The 19,634-nt window shown below is 40.0% G+C and overlaps 1 protein-coding gene across 5 annotated transcripts; it reads right to left on the minus strand.

Annotated features, from left to right (window-relative positions):
- Nucleotides 1-107: 107 nt before the first annotated feature.
- Nucleotides 108-12,058, minus strand: LOC116695015 (disabled homolog 1). 5 transcript variants are annotated; one of them, XM_032525047.1, is made up of 10 exons: nucleotides 11,789-12,058; nucleotides 11,443-11,604; nucleotides 8,083-8,222; nucleotides 5,779-5,877; nucleotides 4,714-4,872; nucleotides 4,549-4,635; nucleotides 4,407-4,454; nucleotides 3,464-3,526; nucleotides 2,791-2,881; nucleotides 108-954 (listed from the first exon to the last, which is right to left on the minus strand). In XM_032525047.1, the coding sequence occupies exons 2-10, from the start codon at nucleotides 11,525-11,527 to the stop codon at nucleotides 557-559; spliced, it is 1,170 nt and encodes a 389-aa protein (XP_032380938.1). In that variant the 5' UTR covers nucleotides 11,528-11,604; nucleotides 11,789-12,058; the 3' UTR covers nucleotides 108-556. The 5 variants fall into 5 exon arrangements, with proteins under 5 accessions (XP_032380938.1, XP_032380941.1, XP_032380939.1 ...); XM_032525050.1 differs by having other exon boundaries at nucleotides 8,083-8,219; nucleotides 11,789-12,057; XM_032525048.1 differs by lacking the exon at nucleotides 11,789-12,058 and having other exon boundaries at nucleotides 8,083-8,219; nucleotides 11,443-11,745.
- Between the last annotated feature and the right edge of the window lie 7,576 nt (nucleotides 12,059-19,634).

The raw sequence follows: 19,634 nt of genomic DNA on the forward strand, positions 1-19,634 counted from the left end.
TTAAGAGAAAGAAGCAAAACTGAATGTCATTTAGTTAAAGAACACAAGATAAAGTATCATTCTTTAATCTGAAGGAAAATAAAACAAAGAAACAAAGTACAGTTTAATGAGCTACCTTGTATGTTCTGTATTTTATTCTGCAAGTACATAAGCAAACCTGAAGACAACTTTAAAAAAATGCAGTTTATTTGATACAGTAAAAGAAAATAAAGAAAATAAATGAGTTGGAAGTATCAGGTTAAACTCATAAAATAGAACAAATGCAGGTATAAGCAGGTACAATTTACATGATAAGTATTGATCTATATTAATAACACTTTGCGATTTCTTTTTGTGAGACAAGAGCAGTGAAACTGTTTTGTTTGTCCAGTTTAAACAGAGTAAATGTTAAACCGTAACTCTGACTCACAGGTTTGCTTGTATAAATCATCCAGTTTACTTGAACACGAGCATTTGATAATATGTGCAAATAAAGAAAAGGAAATTAAATTGAAATTAAATTAACAACACCAGCTTTTCATAAGCAGCAATTCTGAATTCAATTCAATTCCCATTTTCATAGGTAACGATTTTGGTCTACAGAGGGGGACACTGACTGTAGTGGTCCTGTTGCTCCAGTGGGGGCGTAGAAGGAGTTTAAAGGGGTGGGGTACCCGGTGACAGCAGTGGGTGAAGCAAGTGTGTTTCCTCCCCCCATGACTCTTGGCTGAGGCCCCTGAGCCAGAATCTGGCCGACTGCCATGTCTGTTGGTGCCCATGATGCCATGCTGCTGGGAATTGTGGGACAGGGTGCCACAGCTGAACCTGCCCACTGATTTCCCAGGAGCCCCTGTTGGCCCCAGGGGATGGTGCCTGTGGGAGAGTATGGGGGAGAGGAGTATGGAGAACCCCCTAGTGGCTGTGCGGGGAACATGGAGAGGATCTGAGAGGTGCAGAGCTTTGGCTTTGGAGGCTCTAAAAGAAAACAAAAGAAGATAAATAAGATGAATAAAAACTAAATATTGTCTTGGCCTGTCGAAATAATTCATGTGCTAAAACAATAAGCTGATTAATATTAAAGCGTAACTCTCGCTAAAATACAACCTAGGGTCTTTTTGTGGATGTACCTGAGTCAAACTTTCGTTTAAAAGCATAATTAGGATGGAAGCGCCTCTTTTAAGATTTACCGTATTTTAGTTTTTGGTCAAATGGTCTTTTGAATGGGAGTGCTAGGGTCACAACTATGACAGCTTCAAAATCACTATAAGTTACTTTTGCTGCATGAGAACATCACACTGCTGTATATTTACACATTAAAACGTCCTTGAGACGTTTCCATAAATGGTGATTTTATTATTTCTTCTCTGAAGGAGGTTGAGATAATAATGTCAGTGTGGGAACTGAGCATGTGTTGAGAGATTATTTATTCCATCATTGATACTCAACACTTTCCAATCCTCAAAATGTGGCTCTTTATCAGCTGTATCGCAGGAATTATGTCACTCCTTTCCAGAGTACTGGAGATATTAAACATGACATGAAAATGATCATCAACCACAGTTTCAATATCACCATGTGTGTTGACATAATGTGAAAGTGTTAATGTTCTGATTCACTAACACAAGGGAGATGCAGATGAGAGATACGACCAGCGAGGACCTTGAGATCCAGAGGAAGGAAGTGGTCAACGTTTGTCTGATCATGGGCCTGTAGTTGTATGGCAGAACAGCCTGATGAGCCTATTTGCATGATAGTATATCTGACTGATAAACTCAGAGTCAGATCTCTGTACTGTATGAATCCTCCTTTTGATGTGATGGCAAAAAGGATTTTACTAACAACAGATATACGTATATCTACTATACATTTGAAAAATGACGATAAATATGGAAGAAAGTGGGGAGAGACCAAACAAGAAGGACAGAGGTTATTTGCGCTGAATACGGCTCCTCTTATTGCACTTCCACCCAGGCTGTGTTCTGCCACCAACCAGCTCTACAGATAAAATGTTTCAGGTGATACATGGTCCTAGTTTGAGCCTTGGGCAACCCCAGTGCCAGTCTCACATTGCCAGACATTCCTCCACAGCGCTGCGGAGAAGTGTCTAGTGCACACAGCATTTCAGGATGGGAGAAAAACGTGCTTTGGTTTATTGGCATTTCTTTAAACTAATCACAATCGTCTTGTGTGGTGCTAACTGCCGGACGGCGCCACTTTTCCTTTGCAAAATAGCCTCGAGAAGGAACTTGTTTTGGTGGAACATGTGAACATTAAAAGGTTGTTTTAGTTGTGCGAGAGAAAACTCCGATTGGACACATAGTCTAGCTAACTGTCTGGAATTAATTTAATTTAGTTTAATTTAATTGAATGTATCCTTTATTAGGGGAAATTACAATTTATACTCTGTTGTTATTACACACATCACACACAGGCCTGAATTACACACACACGCTCAGTACCTATACATGCACTAAATGGAGAGATGTCAGAGGGCCAGGGCTGCCCATGGAAAGACGCCCTGAGCAGTTGGGGGTTCGGTGCCTTGCTCAAGAGCACTTTGGCAGTGCCCAGAAGGTGAACTGGCACCTCTCCAGTATACTTTACCCTGCAGATCTGAGGAGCAATTAACCATAGTCCTCATAAATCGACTGGAATTAAAAATGGCAATACAAAGAAAGTGGAAGGTAACGGAAATCCAGCCGAAAAGATGGTGGAATTTATGGCAGCACCTGAACAATCCTGGAAGTGGAACGTTGTGGACGTGGACTACCCCAGCGCAGTGTCAGTTCCTAGTCTCATGTTGTAACTAACCTGGCTGACTGGTGCATGAGCTCTGGTTGGCCGTCAGTGGCTCCTCCTTCTGGATGGAGAAGACTTCCATCAGCTCAGTACTAAAAGAGCCCTGTACACAACAAATAAACACAACATGTAGACAACAGTATTGGATAAAACACCATATATTTAAACCAATAGTAATATGGAAGACTGTTCTTTAAGATGAGTTTATTTTGTTGTTGTTGAAAGCCATATGATAGCTGACTAGCAAACATTAACAGACATGAAATGACAAATCATATGAATAAAATACATATCTAGCTAAAATATTAGAAACAGAAATATACATGTTGATGCAATATAATAAATACGGCATCAACTCCTCTCATTCGTTCCCATTGTTCATGATCTTAGAAGGAGAGCAACTGGTTAACTTGCTCACATTAATAGTCCAAAACCTATGGCCAGTTTAAGCTTGAAAGGTCAGCTATACTACATAAGATTTGGTGTTTAACCCCTGCTTTTTTAATCAACTTTATTTAAGATGAAAACATTGAAATTCTGAAATATCAATTGTTTTATAATTCTGTTCTTCTGACTGCAATAATTTGGTAGTTCAATTTAGTTTTTGTCCAGAAACCCTCATGGTTTATGTGAGGTACAGTGGATTTAAACATTCATGTGTGATATTGTGTTTTGTTGATTTGACCTGGTTTGATTGTCCAGATGAAGAATCTAGTCGTGGACTGAAAACATCCTCAAAAACTGGTTCCTGAAAATAATGACACATAGAGAACCAAAGTCATGCCCTTCTCCTTCCGGTCCATGGGACCTATTTTTCAAAACAATGTGAACGGGAGTGAACGGAGAGAGGCATTTTATTTCTTGATCCCATTTGAATTGAGCCATGGATTACAAATATGATGTTTGTCACTTTAAAAGAACATTTTTCAACTGAAGAAAGCCTCAGTTTATTGTTAAACTGTTGAAGTATAAGACTGTGAAAATACATAATTAGAAAGACTACACACTTCAATGTTGCATGGATGACGTCTCGCTGAAGCTACAATGTCTGTGTGTATCGTACCGTGGATGTAATGCTACTTAAATGAGCAGAGGATCTCGCTTGTTCTTTTGCTTATCTGCTGAAAACACTTGACTGGATAAAACTCATCAGGTAAGATAATGTTATATGTGTTGTGGAACAGAGCTAAGCTAGGTAGCTAGCGAGCAAGTGAGCATCAGTCTAGGTGACATACATTTTGTGAGAGAGTTCACTGAACGGTTTCACACAAAACTAAGTGGTCATATGACAAACCTACGACTAAATGAGACTTTCTTCAGTTAAAAAAATATCTTTTAAATTGACAAACATCATATTTATATTCCATGGCTTAATTCAAATAGGATCAAATTATAATTTGCCTCTCCCCGTTCACTACCATTCATATTTTTTTCGAAAGATAGGTCCCATGAGGTCCACTGGAAGGGGCGTGACTTCGGCTCTCTATACGGTGCTGCAGGGGATCTCCACCGTTTTGAAAAAGTAAAATACATAAAGAGATGTTCAATGATAAACCTCAGCAAAAGATTTGGGGGTTGTTCAACATATAGGAAAAAAACAAAACAAGCTGTTATATTATTTTATGTACCTCAGCTGGAGGGGCTGAAGTGTCACTTAGCAGCAGTAAGGAATTGTTCTGGAAAAAACCAAACAAAATTGAACGCGGTGGTAAACACACATGTATCAACAAAGAAGAAAAAAACAATGACAAACACAAGATTTTGTCTGACTTGTGTCGGGGCTTCTGCAGCTTCTTGTGGCGTCTCCTGGTCTACATTCTGACAAACCTCCTCAATGTCAACCAGGACTGGATCTGCCTGATGAACACAAATTAAATGTCAGACTGTGGACTAAACACATTCAGTGCTGGGTGGCACACTGTAAACAGCACAAACATGACATGTAGTACTGTGTGCTGTCACCAGGTTGGCCATCTTGATGTAGAAGAGGCAGTAGGTGTCCTGGTGCTGGGAGACGTAGGCCAGAGCTCTGGGGTCAGACTCATCTTTGGTCAAAGAGCTGATCCTGCTCCTGTCATGGTCATAAAGTACAGCCTAAAACACAGATAATAAAGAGGATTTGAGGTTTTAGTTATGTTACAACATATCAAACCACTACACTAATATTCAGCAATAAAAACAAACTAATGGGGAAACAGAAAACTACAATTACAGTAAAGGACAAAAGGGAGATTTGAGAAATCATAACCATAAAATGTAGCCACGTTTAAGTTATTTGGCCTGGTTTCTGATCTCAAAGGGTTTTTGTTTCTCTAGGTTTTCTGGGGGAATGTTTCTTGATGGTAGTTCTATTTATTTATTTGTTATATCTTGGTTCCTCAACATTAACCTGCTCATCGATTTTTGTCCTTGAACCTAACACAGATAATGAATTATTCAGTGTAGGCAAAGGTTTGTGATGTGTGGTGTCGCTCCCACCAGAAATTGGACCATAAGAAGGAGCAAAAGTGGAACCAAAACGTAAATAATCTTCAATCACCAACTTCCACAAAAAGTGCACCATCCATTTCACACAGGAAACCTTACTTCCTCATTTCAGAATCAGAATCCGAAAAGCGTTTATTGCTACAAAAACGTTACACTTCCGTGGGATTTCCCTTGATATTTGGTGCATACATAAACAGACCAACATATTGAACATCAAAAAGAATAAACAGTAAACATTGAAACAGAAACAAAGATACACAAAATTGCTGTTTAGCACATAAAAAGGAGGCTGAATAGGTTGTAGTGTAGAATGTAAAAAATAAATTGTATGTGCAATGAGAAGATGTATAGTCCAGAGTGGAGGTTAGTGCAAAGTGTAGATATCTGTCAAACCAACAGGTGTTTAACATATTTTTATTGGAGAAAAAAAATGGACTAAATACCAAAATGTTATGCCATTCATTAACCATCAACCCCAGGGGGGCGCTACAGCTACAGGACAACACAACTCACCCCAGTCCTTTCATCCACGATTCTCAGGCCACTGGAGGAAACTTTCAACCAAACTCTCTGCTTGTGTTTCCCTTGTTTCCTTGCTGCTGCCTCAAAGCCCTAAGACATACAAAAGGTTTGACTGGTTTAAAAAAGGAGCACAGCGGACACATCCAAAAGTTGACATAATGTTAATACCAATGTTCCTACCAATGTACTAAATGTTCATACTAATGTATTAAAGCCACGATGTGTGGTAACTGACTGAATGAGTTGTAACTGATGACACAGTCTCTAATTATAGCTTATGACTTGTAACTGTAATGCTAAATCTTCGTCAGTTTCTTTTTTTAAATAACTGACTGGAACTAACTGTTTTTTTATCCTGTTCCCAAGAAGTGTTCACCTCCTGTGGACCATTTCTGTTGCATACGCCTTGACTCCCACTAGATCGTGCAAAGTCCTGTGAGATTGTAGGGCTTGAAGTCCCTTGCATGTCAAGGGTGAGCAGGATGTCATATTTATTAGAAGCCCCCTTTTCCACTGCAGGAATTTTCCCACAACTCCTTTTATAACCTTGTCCATTTGCTAGAGTTTAAAAACTCCAAGAAAAGTACCTGTGCTTGACGTTGAAGTTGTAATGAGCCTAACTTTAATGAGCCGATAATGTGTGATCTACCCCTTGGAAAAATACCCATTTTTGTCAATGTGAAAACAGGTTTCAACACATTAATCTAAATTATTTACAAATAATAAATACTTGTTTGCATAAGTATTAACTATTATTCATGCAACAATTCGACTCCTGATGGGGGGGGGTCTATGTTGTCTCTCTACACAGACTGTTAAAATAAAAGCCAAAATAATAATAAACAAACACTGCAACAACTATTTTATAAATTAAAGCTTTAGTGCATACCTTTATATTTATTATTATTTATGATACTAATAAATGTTTTGTTAGATTCAAGACATTCTTAAATGAGTTGCTACAAAGCTAATTAAGACTATCAGCTCCACATAACTGTCTGTATTTCTCAGTATGACTATGTTCAAAAGATTGTGTTGTCCGGTGACTTTTCCACACAGAACCTCAAGTGAAGATCAATACCTCTTCTGAAGAGTCCATCATGTTTTTTTTAAATCCGCCTGTCCTACTTAGCTGCTAGCAACTGCATTAAGGAGGGGTGGGGGCGTGCGCGCGATCACGTAAGGCTTGTATCATGTGCATGCGCTAACAGTGTTGTTGTCAGAATTCTTAATGGGGGCAAGATGCAATGTTGTACAAACATGATCTTTTGTTTGGTATCCCCTGACTCTTCCTCTAGTACCGCCATGAGGTTCACTAGTGAATGGATTGCCATTAAATTTTGGTGCAAACATTTATGTGCCCCTTAGGCGGAACTGTAATGACTTTGATGATGCTCTGACTTTTCATTTTCCAGTGGCATCGTCAAGTAGAAAAATTTGTCCAATACTTTGGTTTATGACCAAACGCCTTTAAAAGTAATGACATTCAGCGTTGGCTGTACTATATGTTTAAAGCAAATGTCAATGTATCACTGGTTACACTTAGCGTTTACTAAAAACTTGATATTTACTGAATATACTGAATCTATGTACTGTACATCACCTCATTATCATACGCTAATCTTGACCATTACTAAATTACAGGCAAGGTGCACAATTTTATGTAGTTCCTTATCTAAATGAAGGAACAGAATAGGACTGATGTGCTGAAGTACATCGTCAGTTCAGCCACAAATTCTTGATTGGACTAGGATCTGGCCTTGACCAACCCCCTCTGCTCGTTTGAAAGCCATGATGTCTCTCTCTCTGGGCGGGCCAAATTCTCTGGGAGGGTAAAGCAGAGAAAGGGGAGGTAACCTTGCCCCTTATGACCGCATACGAAGCAAGATTTCAGATCGGCCCATCTGAGCTTTCATTTTCTCAAAGACAGAGCAGGATACCCAGGGCTTGGTTTACACCTTTCGCCATTTCTAGCCACTGGGGGACCATAGGCAGGCTGGGGCAACTCATATTAATGTTTAAAAAATCTCATAAAGTTACACTTTAATGTCATGGGACCTTTAAATACAGTGGACATATTGGTCAAATGCAGTCTTCATTAGTTTGACAAATGCCATTTTAAATGCCACTGGATAATTTATCTGCAGAAGGATCTCATTCAATACAGGCCTCTTTCCTGATGAATTTACTGCAGTTGTGGAGAACAAGAAAATCGTCTCACAGACTGTTAACCAGCTTGGAATAAGAGGAGACAGAGGGTAAGTTTGTACTGGCTATGGAGGACAGACTGTCTACCTTAAGCTTCATCATAGAGTCCCAGCACATCTTTTCTCCCTGGGCGTCGGGTACCGGGTCAACACCGATTAGCTTGGCTTTGTAGCGAACCCCGTCTCCATGGAAACGTGAGGTGGTGTCACTAGGTGTCCTGGGTGCTGCTGGGAAACATGAGCAAGGTCAGATAAAGGGTCAAACTATGAGGATTAATCTGTGTGAGAAGAATAATATGCCGTTCTTGTGTATTTTTGTATTTTAATTTTGTTTGTGTGTCATAATCTGATTAAAGTATATGTGTATTTGTGTGTTTATCATGTTTTCACGTCTGTGTCTTTTACTCTAATGCCTCTGTGTTTGTATAAAGTGTAGTACATGTGTTTTGTGAGTACATATGTGTTTGTGTGTGTTTGTTAGTTTGTTAGTGTTTATATCTGACTGATTCCTGTCAATGTTTAATCTCATTTCCTGGAATGAAAACAGTCATTTAGTAATTATGGAAATGTCAGTATGCGTTGTTGTGACAAAGGTCGGCTCTTAAACAGCTTCATTGCGTTGCAAACAAGTTTACTGGCTTTTGGTCACTGTTTAGTTTAATGTTTAGCACAACTACAAATCTGTGTTTCACTGTCCAATACAAAGTCAGTCAATGATCTGAGCTGGTGGTTGTCAAAAGCCAAACAAGCTTTAAAGGTGCAGTATGAGTTCCTGCATGGTTTCAAGGCAATTTCATTTTTGTCTCAAGTTGTAGGCATCTCTCCCCTGAATACACTGTGAAAAGCCCGGTCTCAGACACTGGGGTAGTAAATGTCAAACAAACACTAGTGGCACAGCCTGTGCACCAAAACACAACAAACCACTCCAGCAAATCACCGACAAGATAATTGATAATTGGGGGAGTGGGTGGGGGTTATTGACAGCTAGGGCCCTGACACACCAACCAGATGTCTGACCATTGGCAAGAAGGACTGCCTCCCTGAGTTGGCCAAAAAAAAAATGTGTCTGAACACACCGAAGCAATTCAATGACATCGATGACTGGCGGTGGTAGCTGATTGGACGAATGCGTCACGTGGGTCTGGTTTCAAATTTAAAGCCAGACTGTCATGGTTAGTGTGTCAGGGCCATTAGTCAGTTAGTCATGACAGTTATGGAAACATGGGGGGAGGGGCGAGCTCGCTCTGTCTTGTATTAAATTTACTTGGAACATCAACAGAAGTGACCCTGCAGGAACGCATAGTGCACCTTTAATGTTAACAATAAAAGAGTTCCTTCTTTGGAACACAGGCGGCCAGTTTGATGAAAGAAAACTTTTATTTTCAGAGTGGCATTAAGAAATTTCCTGTTTGTTACTGCTGTGTTGGGTGTGGAGTTTCTGATGTAAGTTATAAATATTCTGCTGATAATGTTCAACTTTGGTGGTGTATTCCCTTCTGTGACAGATGACTGGCAACAAAACTCTTTCCTGTTATTTGGAGGAGCTCTGGAGAGGACTGATATGAAGAGTTGGAAAAAAAGGGTGGAATAAAAGGCTGAAGGATACATAATACAGTTCAAACAATGGCTGCAGGATAGCATTCCTACGCGGATATCTCACTGATGGATGATATCAGTGAGACATCCGGGTATCCCACCCACCCAGGAAACCAAGATGAAACTAACAGAAGGGTGGAACTCAGAAAAATTCAATTACAAATATTTTTGCTACTTCAACACACAGTGCCATGGATTTATCAATACACAACACAGTAAGGCTACTAATATTTCAGAGCCATGGTTGGGGCAATATATTCTATTTTGCACAAACCTCTGTCAGATAAACTATTGATGAGTCGGACAACAAGATATAACGTATTCAAGTAAATAACCTCTCTGCCCCTGCTCTCTCTCTGCTACTAGGGGATGGAGAGAGTGATGGCAGGTTAACAAGGGACATGCACTTTGCTAAAAAAAAAGATAATAATAATGGGCAGTGGTGGCTTAAAGGTTAGAGAAGAGAGTTTGGGATTGGGAGGTTGCTGGTTAAATCCCCAGACAAACAGGATAACAATCTTGGTGGGGAAATTGAAAGAGCCCCTCCCTCATTACCACCACTGAGGTACCCTTGGGCAAGGCCTTCAACCTCAAACCCACTCCAGTGGAGCTGCTCAGTCGCCAGCAGATCAGACTGTGGTTGTACTGGGCAGCTTCCAAGTATCATGTGTGTAAGGATGTGATCAGGGCGCTCCTGCAAAAGAGAGGCGGCCTCTCAGTGAACCTTCCCTGAATAAATAAAGGTTCAATTAAAAAAAAAAAATAAAAAAAAAAAAATAATATTTTTATTTATTTGTACAGCACTTAAAGTAAAGCGAGAAGTTGAACAAAACATCTAATTTCAGAAGTTTATTAGGGTTCACAATGCTTGCTCTAGTTTTTTATCATCAAAGTATCACCATTGCAGTTTTAATACTGTTTTTATAGACACAGGATATCACCCAAAAGTGATCACATTCTCATAAAATCAAAATGTTTATGATGGATAATGGTTAACATGAGAAGTGTGTAAAAGGTATTGTGGAAGACTTATATTTCTGAAGCTTACAGAGAAGGGCAAACGGCAAGATGACAGTTTGAGCTGTTTGAAAAACATGTTGATTTTTGAGCAGCATGAGCTGCAAGTAACACCAGAAAAAAAAAGTTTACAAAAAGTTGAAAATCAGTAAGACACATACTTTACAAGTCTTATGTGAAAATGCTCCCGTTTCCCCTCAGATATTAACAAACTCACAGCCACAGATCAAAGCAGGAGACATACTGTACTGTATACTGTATTGTAAGTTATTATATAGAATTTTGTAGTCCCAAGTATAAGACAAGCTCCCAAAACCCTAGATACTATATTTCTTTTATTCTTCCTACTTACAGATTTAGTTTTATAATAGTTTTTGGTTTTATTGCAGTATAAATAAAGTTCATTTAAAGTCCACAAAGGTAAAAATCTGATTTCACATTAACAATTATTTATAGTTATGTTGTATTTATTTGTGACAACCTAAAAGATTCCTTCTGGAGAGGGTTGTTATTTAGAGCAACTGTATTTTTAGCGATGATGTACATAAACTGTTATAAAGTTTTATCTGTGTGGATTTAAAATCTTATGATGTTCCTAGACCACACTAGGATAATAAAACAACACACAGGAAGAATCTCTTTGGATTATGTTGTTAATACTATTGAAGGAATTGAAGTAGCTTGCCCAATTGTGCCTGAAGAAAAGTTAAGAAACTGTTTGTTCGGCAGTTTTTTTTAGGTCATAGGTTACATACTGTTTCAAAAAGCAAAACTCCGAGCTTAATTTTTGTCTGAGAACCAATGCTGGCGGTCAACAGCAGCCGAGCATTCATACCTCTAATGCTGGATGAGAGCCAGGTCCTGACAGAAGTTTGGCCCGGGGCATGACAACTTGCAGCCGTTTGCTCCGTCTCCATCATGGCGAGGTCTGTTTGGAAATTCACGGCTGGGTGGCTTCAAGATGCAGTGAGAGCAATGTGGCTTTCACACTTGTTTGCTGAAAGAGAGCATGGTACATCAGTGCAGCAGTTTGAGAAAAAGACAGCAGGAATGTAGAGAAAATCAAAGAATGTCAGACATTTAAAAACTGTCAAAGTGCATAGAAAAAGCATCTCAAGGTTGCAGCAATCTGTGTTTTTGTTTGCTGAAAAGCGGAAGAGAAACCATTTGATCCACCTCACCTGCTGGGAGTGTGTCTTTGCTCTGACCGTTGACCGTTCTCTTCGTTGCTTGCTTGGCTCGACTCATAGTTGGAACTTCTCAGAGTCAAAGGTCAGGCTGCAGACTCATGGGTGATATATTAACATCTGCTGGGAGTCCCAAATACATGGGAACTCTCGTATAAGACTGAAGAGGCTCTAACTGGGTGGTTAGTCAGCACATGGTGCTGTCCCTCTCTGGGGATGAGTATAAGGTCATGTGTTTCCCTCAAGGACATGGTCGTTTTGGTTGGTATTTTCTTAAAATTGTAAAAAACCTCTGCAGAAAGGATTGTTGAGGGGAACCCAAAAACAGTGAATGTTAATAAAAGGCATTAAAGTGCCGACTATTAAATCTTTACTTGAAAGGATGTTGAAGGGTTCATGAACCAGAGAGAAAGCTTGCTCCCAAAATAATTTAAACTTAATAATAAAGTTATGTTATGTCTCATGTATACCACTTTCAATAGGATTGTTAGTTGATTTTTGTCAAAATTAACTATTTTGGACTTCATTGTTCATGTATGATTTAAGTTTTAGTACTTTAGTGAAGCATTTCTATAAAGTTAGGTAACAACTCACAGCAAGACTTAGAGCCTACAGCTACTCTCTGACGTCGGCATGCTAACGAGCGCAAAATGTAATTCTACAGTAACATATTTAGAATGAATCATTTTACCATGGTCCCCATCTCAGTTTGGTGTGTCAACGCAAATGCATCTTTCATTAGACCCTCCCCCGGCCCTCTTATGTGGAACTCCACGCCTCCAGTTTTTAACACAAGCTTACTGCTAAAAAAAAATGTAAGCCAAAACTGAAACAATTCTGGTGACATCACTATGACATCACCATGGTTATTTTCTCAGACCTAGAAATCTCCAGAGTCACAGAAGACGTGATACAACTGGTTACTTAGGCTTACTTGAGGTTGAGTAAACTGAATATAATTTATAAAACCCTTGTCTGCATGTGTGTCATTTTAATGAGTCACTGTATTCAGGCATCCATAGCCTCATGTATATTACAACTGGAGTTTGTTTATGTAAAAAAAAAAAAGACTCCATCTTTATTATCTAATAATATAGGTTTGACCTTTGAATTAAATTCTGTACTTTTATCCAGTTATGGACAGCTGTGGATGATAATATTTTTGGCAACCATTAAAAGTATGCAGAACATTTCCTGTAGTCTATGCAATTGGTTTTTGATCTTCAGTAAAAAAATATATACAATACACTGGATCAAGTGGAATATAAATATTCATTAATTTCACACCTCCTCTTTTGTGGTACAAAATCCCTGTGGTACTACAGTAGGGCCTACCTTTTAGTCCACTACATATCTGACAGCAATAATTACTTGTCACTATGCAGATTAACATTCAAAATTCAACATTCAACACAAAATGGAGTCAAATCAAAAATTGAGCTATGGGTCCCTTTTTAACCCCCTGTTGAGTTAATTTTCTCATCTGTTTTTTTCCTTTCGCACATAGTTGGAAATGTTACCCAGAAAGGTGAAAACAGTGTGAGAGGATACAAGTGGGAGTTTCGTGGGGGAAAAGTCTCAGTCATGAAACATCCGCTGTCTCTACTCTCCACTTACGAGGGATCAAAATGCAAGCGATGCACTTTCTCAGATAAATATTTATGACCCAGATGACATGACATTTAAGTTAGCTAAGAAGCTTCTCTGCACGTTGAAACATTTTCTCAGGAAGCAAAGCTAATTTGTTGAAAATCCAAAGAAACACTTAGTTTTATGTCAGATTAGGCACGGATTTCCCAAAAAGCTCCTCTAAATGAGTTTTCTTTTTTAAAAGTCCAAAATAATGTGCAAACCCTAACTATTTAGGTCAGTTGGCAGAAACAATAGTAACCTGAGGACATACAGTACAATATCTCATTAAATCTACTTTGAAAAACATCCGAAGACAGGATTTAGGATTATTATCATCACAGTACTGAGATTTTTTTTTTTTTTTTTTTTTTTATCAACAGTGACAGTGAGGAATGTATGTATTGAGAAATACTTTCTATAACCTGTTTCCATTATACAGGCTTAAATGGAGTTTTATAGAGTCCTTTACACTGCTAAGAATAAATTCAGTTCTGCAGGAGAAAGGGTGAAGGTTTTATTAATCAAAAGTTTTGCCCTTGAAATATAGTCTAAACGTATTGAGTCTAAAAAATACTGGAATTTTAATTTATTTTTTGTATGTGTATATACATTTGCATGTGCATGTAGCTGTGTGTATGCGTGCACGTGTATCTGTCTTTTCTTGTTCTTTACATTCTCATGTTAATTATGTACATGTTTTGTAAACATGAATGTTTATGTTGAAATGCGTCTTTGTTAGTTTATTCTGATTAATGCGGTCAAGTGTTTTCCATATCTGAAATCATATAATAGAGGACAGCTAATTTGCTTGCTGCTGCATAAAAACCTCCTAACCCCAGTTTTGGGGATTTATATTTTGTCAAATTTAAAATGAAGGATTACATGTTCCCCTGTGTGTTGTGGAAACTTTGGGACCCCTTGAGAAGATGAAAACAATTCAAAACCTCACCAGATGAACTCAAATGTTCTTAATCTTGAATCTAAACAACACGCTGGTTCTGTCAGTTTTTACACAGTCAAGTTAGTATGTTTCTGTTGCATGACTAAAAAAAACCTTAGAACAAACACGTTCCACCAAAACAAGTTCATTCCCTTGGCTATTTTTCAGCTGCACCATGGCTCTGTCCGGCGCCCAATTCATGGGATTGGTTTAAAGAAATGGCAGTAATAATAATAATAACAATGTATTTTGATTTCTCCTTTTTTTGTGGTGCTCAGCACATAATGGGAGGCATCTATACGGAGATTGGGTTTAGGAAAAGAACAACGGGAAGGGACACGTCACACACCGGGACACGATCCGCGGTCTCTGGGGTTACAACGGGACGAGTAACACCAACGGGATGGTTGTGTTTTGGATAAGAACAACGGGGAAATGACACGGAGACGTCCATGGACCATTGGGGGAGGCGCGACAACAACGGGATGGTTGCATTAAGGAACTGAAAAACAGGGAAATTAATCGCCCCACGTGGGAGATGATCCCCGATCTCCGGGGAGAAAGTCCTCCCTGCGCAGGATTTTCATACTACAGGCTACCGTAGTCGTGCGGTGAACAAGAAACATGCTTCTGTTGAGTTATAAAAAGTTAAAAAAACAATGTAGCCTATGTCTGACGGAGCCAGGTTAGAAAATTATGCATGCCTCTGTCCCCCATTTTCCCCCTCTTTTTCCTCTGAATGTAAAGAACCACAGGTCAAGTCTGGCATTTAACATATGGAAAGGGGTTTCCTGCTACGCACCAAAAGGTGGCCTACTGTCTGCCACCCCCTGGGGTCTTAGTCTCGGCTAAGACAATACAATGCTGATTAAACTATAGTTTCACATTTACACGCAGACCCTTTTGCTCTGTAACCAAAAGCGACCCCCAAAGGGACAGAGTTTGAAGGCAGGTATTTCCTCATTGGACAGCAAAGATGCGCCGCATGTTGCCATGCCAACGACGGCCCAATGACAATGGATTTGAATGCACCAGGTGAAAAGAAACAGCCCCCCGGTGCAGGGGATACATGTGTGTGATTTAGGATTTTTCAGCACTGGTTTCACGTGACTCCATCATGGGGGAAGCATGAATCCAGTCCGCTGTCAGCTGCAGTGTTATTATGTTGTTTGTATCTGTCTTTGTCTTATCATCTTCATCATTCTGTTGCATTAAACCTTTTCTTAGTTCTCAATTGGACCCACAGCCTCCTTCCTCAGAGATCCAACAATCGATTCTAAAAAATTCTAAAACTTCCCATTTGAATACATACATTAAAATTTGTGCTTAACAACATGAAAAAAACAACATCAATAGATTAAATAATGTGACCATTTCACAAACTGCCATGAGACTGTGTTGTGTCTTGAGCAATGGATCACATCCTCAGTGCATATTTGGTTACATTAACAGGTGTTAATTATTATCCTTATCCTTATTGTATTTAGCGCTGCTGAAGCAACCAATAACTATTCAGTATTCAACAGGAAGTAAATGCAATTTGTTTTTATGACATTTTAAGGGTATTTTGTGACATGTTCTGTGTTGCAGTTTAGTCATACACTAAAAACTACACTTTAAGCTCCAGTAACCTCAGACATGCGATAAATGAATTACCTTTACGACATTTAAGAACACTATAAACAGTGCAGGGACGCCTGGTACATCCCATGATTCACTGCGAATTGCAGGACATTCCAGTTGGTGTTTGAGTTTCCGAGCCTTGGCATTGCTTAAGTGGTTTGTTGTTTTTAGAATCTGCCAGCTCCCTTTTGTCTGCAGCAGAGATGAGCAGCGGTGGTTTAACTCCCAGAGAGGTGTTTTGCTTCGTCTTTTAAGGTCGGTTGTAGCCAGAGACCATCGTTGCTGCTCCTCACTGTAAACACAAGTCACGCTGTAATTAATGTGCAATGGCTGGAGAGTCGAAGCAAGATAAGTGCACCGACGTCCCGTGTGTCTTCTTACTGTCCATCAGCATTCTGTTGTTCCTTACAGCCATTTACAGTCATGTCTGGTCCTGAAGGGTCATCTCTGCATGTTTCCATCCTTCCCTTCCTTCATTATGAATGAATGTAAATAACAGGCCTGATTGGTTGGATGGTCATTTTTCCAACCATATGTTTCTGTGTTTAATTCAACATTCTGCAGCCAAACCTTTGGTCAATTTATAGAGATTTTCCACTTTATGTATACTGTATATTCTTTGTAAGTTTCTGCCATTTTTGAAGACATAAAAAGAGCAACTTAAGAAACTCTACATTCATTATTGACATTTCACAAAAAAATGTCTAACATTAGTCTAAAATGTTGAGGAGCGATGCAAGTCTGTAACTCATTTGTTGTGGTTTTATTACAGTATGTGGGATGTGAGTGTTGACATTGTTGACACCTTCCCACTCTACCACATTCTTGAAGGCATTGGAATTAATTAGGAAATAATACAAAGGAAACATGAGCATTGCATTTCAGAAATCCCTCTGATTCAGTTGAAAGGGATTTTACCAGTCAAGGGCAGAGTTTAAGACAGAACAATCTTCACAAGAAAAGGAAAATCTCTTGAGAGTTTCAAGACTTTAGTTCTGGATTTGATTTACTTATTCCAATTATAAACACACATGCTCAAATTGATAGATGGGTTTCTTACAATTGGTACAACAACATTTGACTTGTCAAAGGTCTACTTTAAATTTATGTATAAACATGACAATTCTTAGGAGTCTGTGCTGTTGGTTTGTATGTGCTTCAACAAACAAATCTAGTGCGCAGCTCAGCTAAATATTCGTGAGCAGATCATATAAGCAAGAAATCCTCTCTTTTCATCCAGGGCCTTTTCACAGTGTTGCATTAGGGCCCAGAGAACAGCATCCAGGCCATTTTCAGCACAACCTATGTAACATACCCTATTAGGAGACGTTAAGGAACAGTGTGAAATACCCTATAGTCATTCTATCACCCCCTTAAAATAGCAATGAAATGCTGCGTTATTGACTTTAGACCAGGTTTTTGTTGGACAATGGCGCAATCTCTTCCTGCTTAAGATGGCAAGATGCCAAGAATTCACCTGAACACCCCTCCCTGTGAGACCAGCACGCCCATGTGCATAAAGATGGGTGTAGGTGCATTTGCTGCTTAAACAACGTAGGCGTTAGACGGGAAATTGACAACTTTGTTGGTCTTAAAGTATCAACGACACTTGCGTTGAGCTTTGCGTTGCGCTGCGCCAGGTGCAAGATAGAGCCCCATAAACTACCTTGCGTAAATAACTACTTCTGACAGCAGATTTCAAACCATTGAAGTGTGTTTCAGCAAGAAAACAACCCCTCAATGAAACTCAGTGTTCATTACTCATATTTCCGATAACAAGTTGACCATTAATGACACAGACACAAGATCAAGAACAACACAATGAACGGAAGCCAGAAGAGGGGCATTAAAGGCTCAGTTCACCCAAATTACAAAAATACATTTTCTACTTTCTTCTTTTGGTATCTAACTATGCATTTTATTTGTACAGCATTTCTTTAAATGCTAAAAGCATTCAAAACAATTAAGAATCATTTAAAAGTAACATGTTTTGCTAAAGTTGATGTTTCCTCTCCGGGAACCATCACCTTATCGTGGTGGAGAGGTTTGTGTGTCCCTAAGCGCTGTGTTGTCTGGAGCTTTGTGCTCCTGGTAGGGTCTCCCATGGCAAAGTGATCTCAGGTGAGGGGCCAGACAAAGAATGGTTCAAAAACCCTATGACTGAAAGAGGAAGAGATGAAGTGACCTTGCCTGGAGGAAGCCTGGGGCCTTCATCTGGAGCCAGGCCCAGATGGAGGGCTCGTCAGCGAGCGTCTAGTGGCTAGGGTTGCTACAGAGCCCGGCCGGGCACAGCCCGAAAAAGCTATGCGGCACCTCTCACTCCACCCCATGGACCCACCACCTGTGGGAGAAACCACTGGGGTTGGGTGCGCTGCCACATGGGTGGTGGTGAAGGTCAGGGGCCTCGACGGACCAGACCCCGGAGGCAGGAGCTGGCTCTGGGGACGTGGAATGTCACCTCTCTGTGGGGGAAGTAGCCGGAGCTTGTGCGGGTGGTGGAGCGCTACCAGTTAGATATGGTGGGGCTCACTGCTACGCACAGTCCCGGTTCTGGAACCGTACTCCTGGATAGGGGTTGGACTCTTTCCTACTCCGGAGTTGCCCAGGGTGTGAGGCGTTGGGCGGGTGTGGGGATACTCACATTTCCCCGGCTGAGCGCCGCTAAGTTGGAATTTACCCCGGGGGTTGAGAGGGTGGCCTACCTACGCCTGCGGGTGATGGGGGGGGGAGAAACTCTGACTGTTGTTAGTGCATATGTGCGGTTGTGGCCCAGTGGTAGAGCGGTTGCCTGCCAATCGGAAGGTTGGTGGTTCGATCCCTGGAAGTCCCAAGTCGAAGTGTCCTTGGGCAAGACACTGAACCCCCAGTTGCCCCTGGTGCTGCATCGGAGTGTGAATGTGTGAGAGTGTTAATCTGATGAGCAGGTGGCACCTTGTACGGCAGCCTCGGCCACAGTGTATGAATGTGTGTGAATGGTGAATGTATCCTGTACTATGTAAAAGTGCTTTGTTAAGACTAGAAAAATGCTATATAAATACAGCACATTTACATATGCCCCAAACAAGACTTCTAAGTATTCAACCTTCTTGGAGACCTTGAATGGAGTCCTGTATGGGGGCTCCAGTGAGGGACTTCTGCTGGGGGACTTCAACGCAGACGTGGGCGATGTTGTAGATACTTGGAGAGGCGTGATTGGGAGGAACGGCCTCTGTGCTAGGTATCACACTGCTCAGCCTCCCTGGTAAAGTCTACTGAAGAGGAACAATGCGGATTCTGTCTAGGTTGTGGAAATCTTTTTCACACTGATAGCAAAAAAAATATATATTTGAGAGTTTCAAAAACTATTTTGAGAGAGATTTTTCTTCTCAGAAATAATTATAGTCTCAAATATTATTATTTGTGCTTGTAAGTATGAAAACGTTTTCTCTCAAATACTTTTTTTTCTCTCATAAAATGCTTTTTTGCTATCAGTGTGATAACTTTTTCTCTCAAATATTTTTTTCCTCTCAGATCCTTTATTTTCTTGCATGTAATAAAGAAATAGTCGAGCTCCATTCAGCTATACCCAACCACAATATCCTTTCGGTACCGGTGATTATTTTTGAAATTTTGCAAACAAGAGGAAGGAGTGGTAGCAAGCAAGCT

The sequence above is a fragment of the Etheostoma spectabile genome, chromosome 9 (genome assembly GCF_008692095.1).
Source record: "Etheostoma spectabile isolate EspeVRDwgs_2016 chromosome 9, UIUC_Espe_1.0, whole genome shotgun sequence".
Lineage (NCBI taxonomy): Eukaryota > Metazoa > Chordata > Actinopteri > Perciformes > Percidae > Etheostoma > Etheostoma spectabile.

Excerpts from the sequence above, each read along its gene's own strand:
- LOC116695015 (XM_032525047.1), bottom strand. The coding sequence starts at position 11,527 with ATGATGGAGACGGAGCAAACGGCTGCAAGTTGTCATGCCCCGGGCCAA. Across the intron at positions 4,873-5,778 it reads TCGTGGATGAAAGGACTGGG|GCTGTACTTTATGACCATGA; the intron begins GTGAGTTGTGTT and ends TCTGTGTTTTAG. Across the intron at positions 4,455-4,548 it reads CTGCAGAAGCCCCGACACAA|AACAATTCCTTACTGCTGCT; the intron begins GTCAGACAAAAT and ends GGTTTTTTCCAG.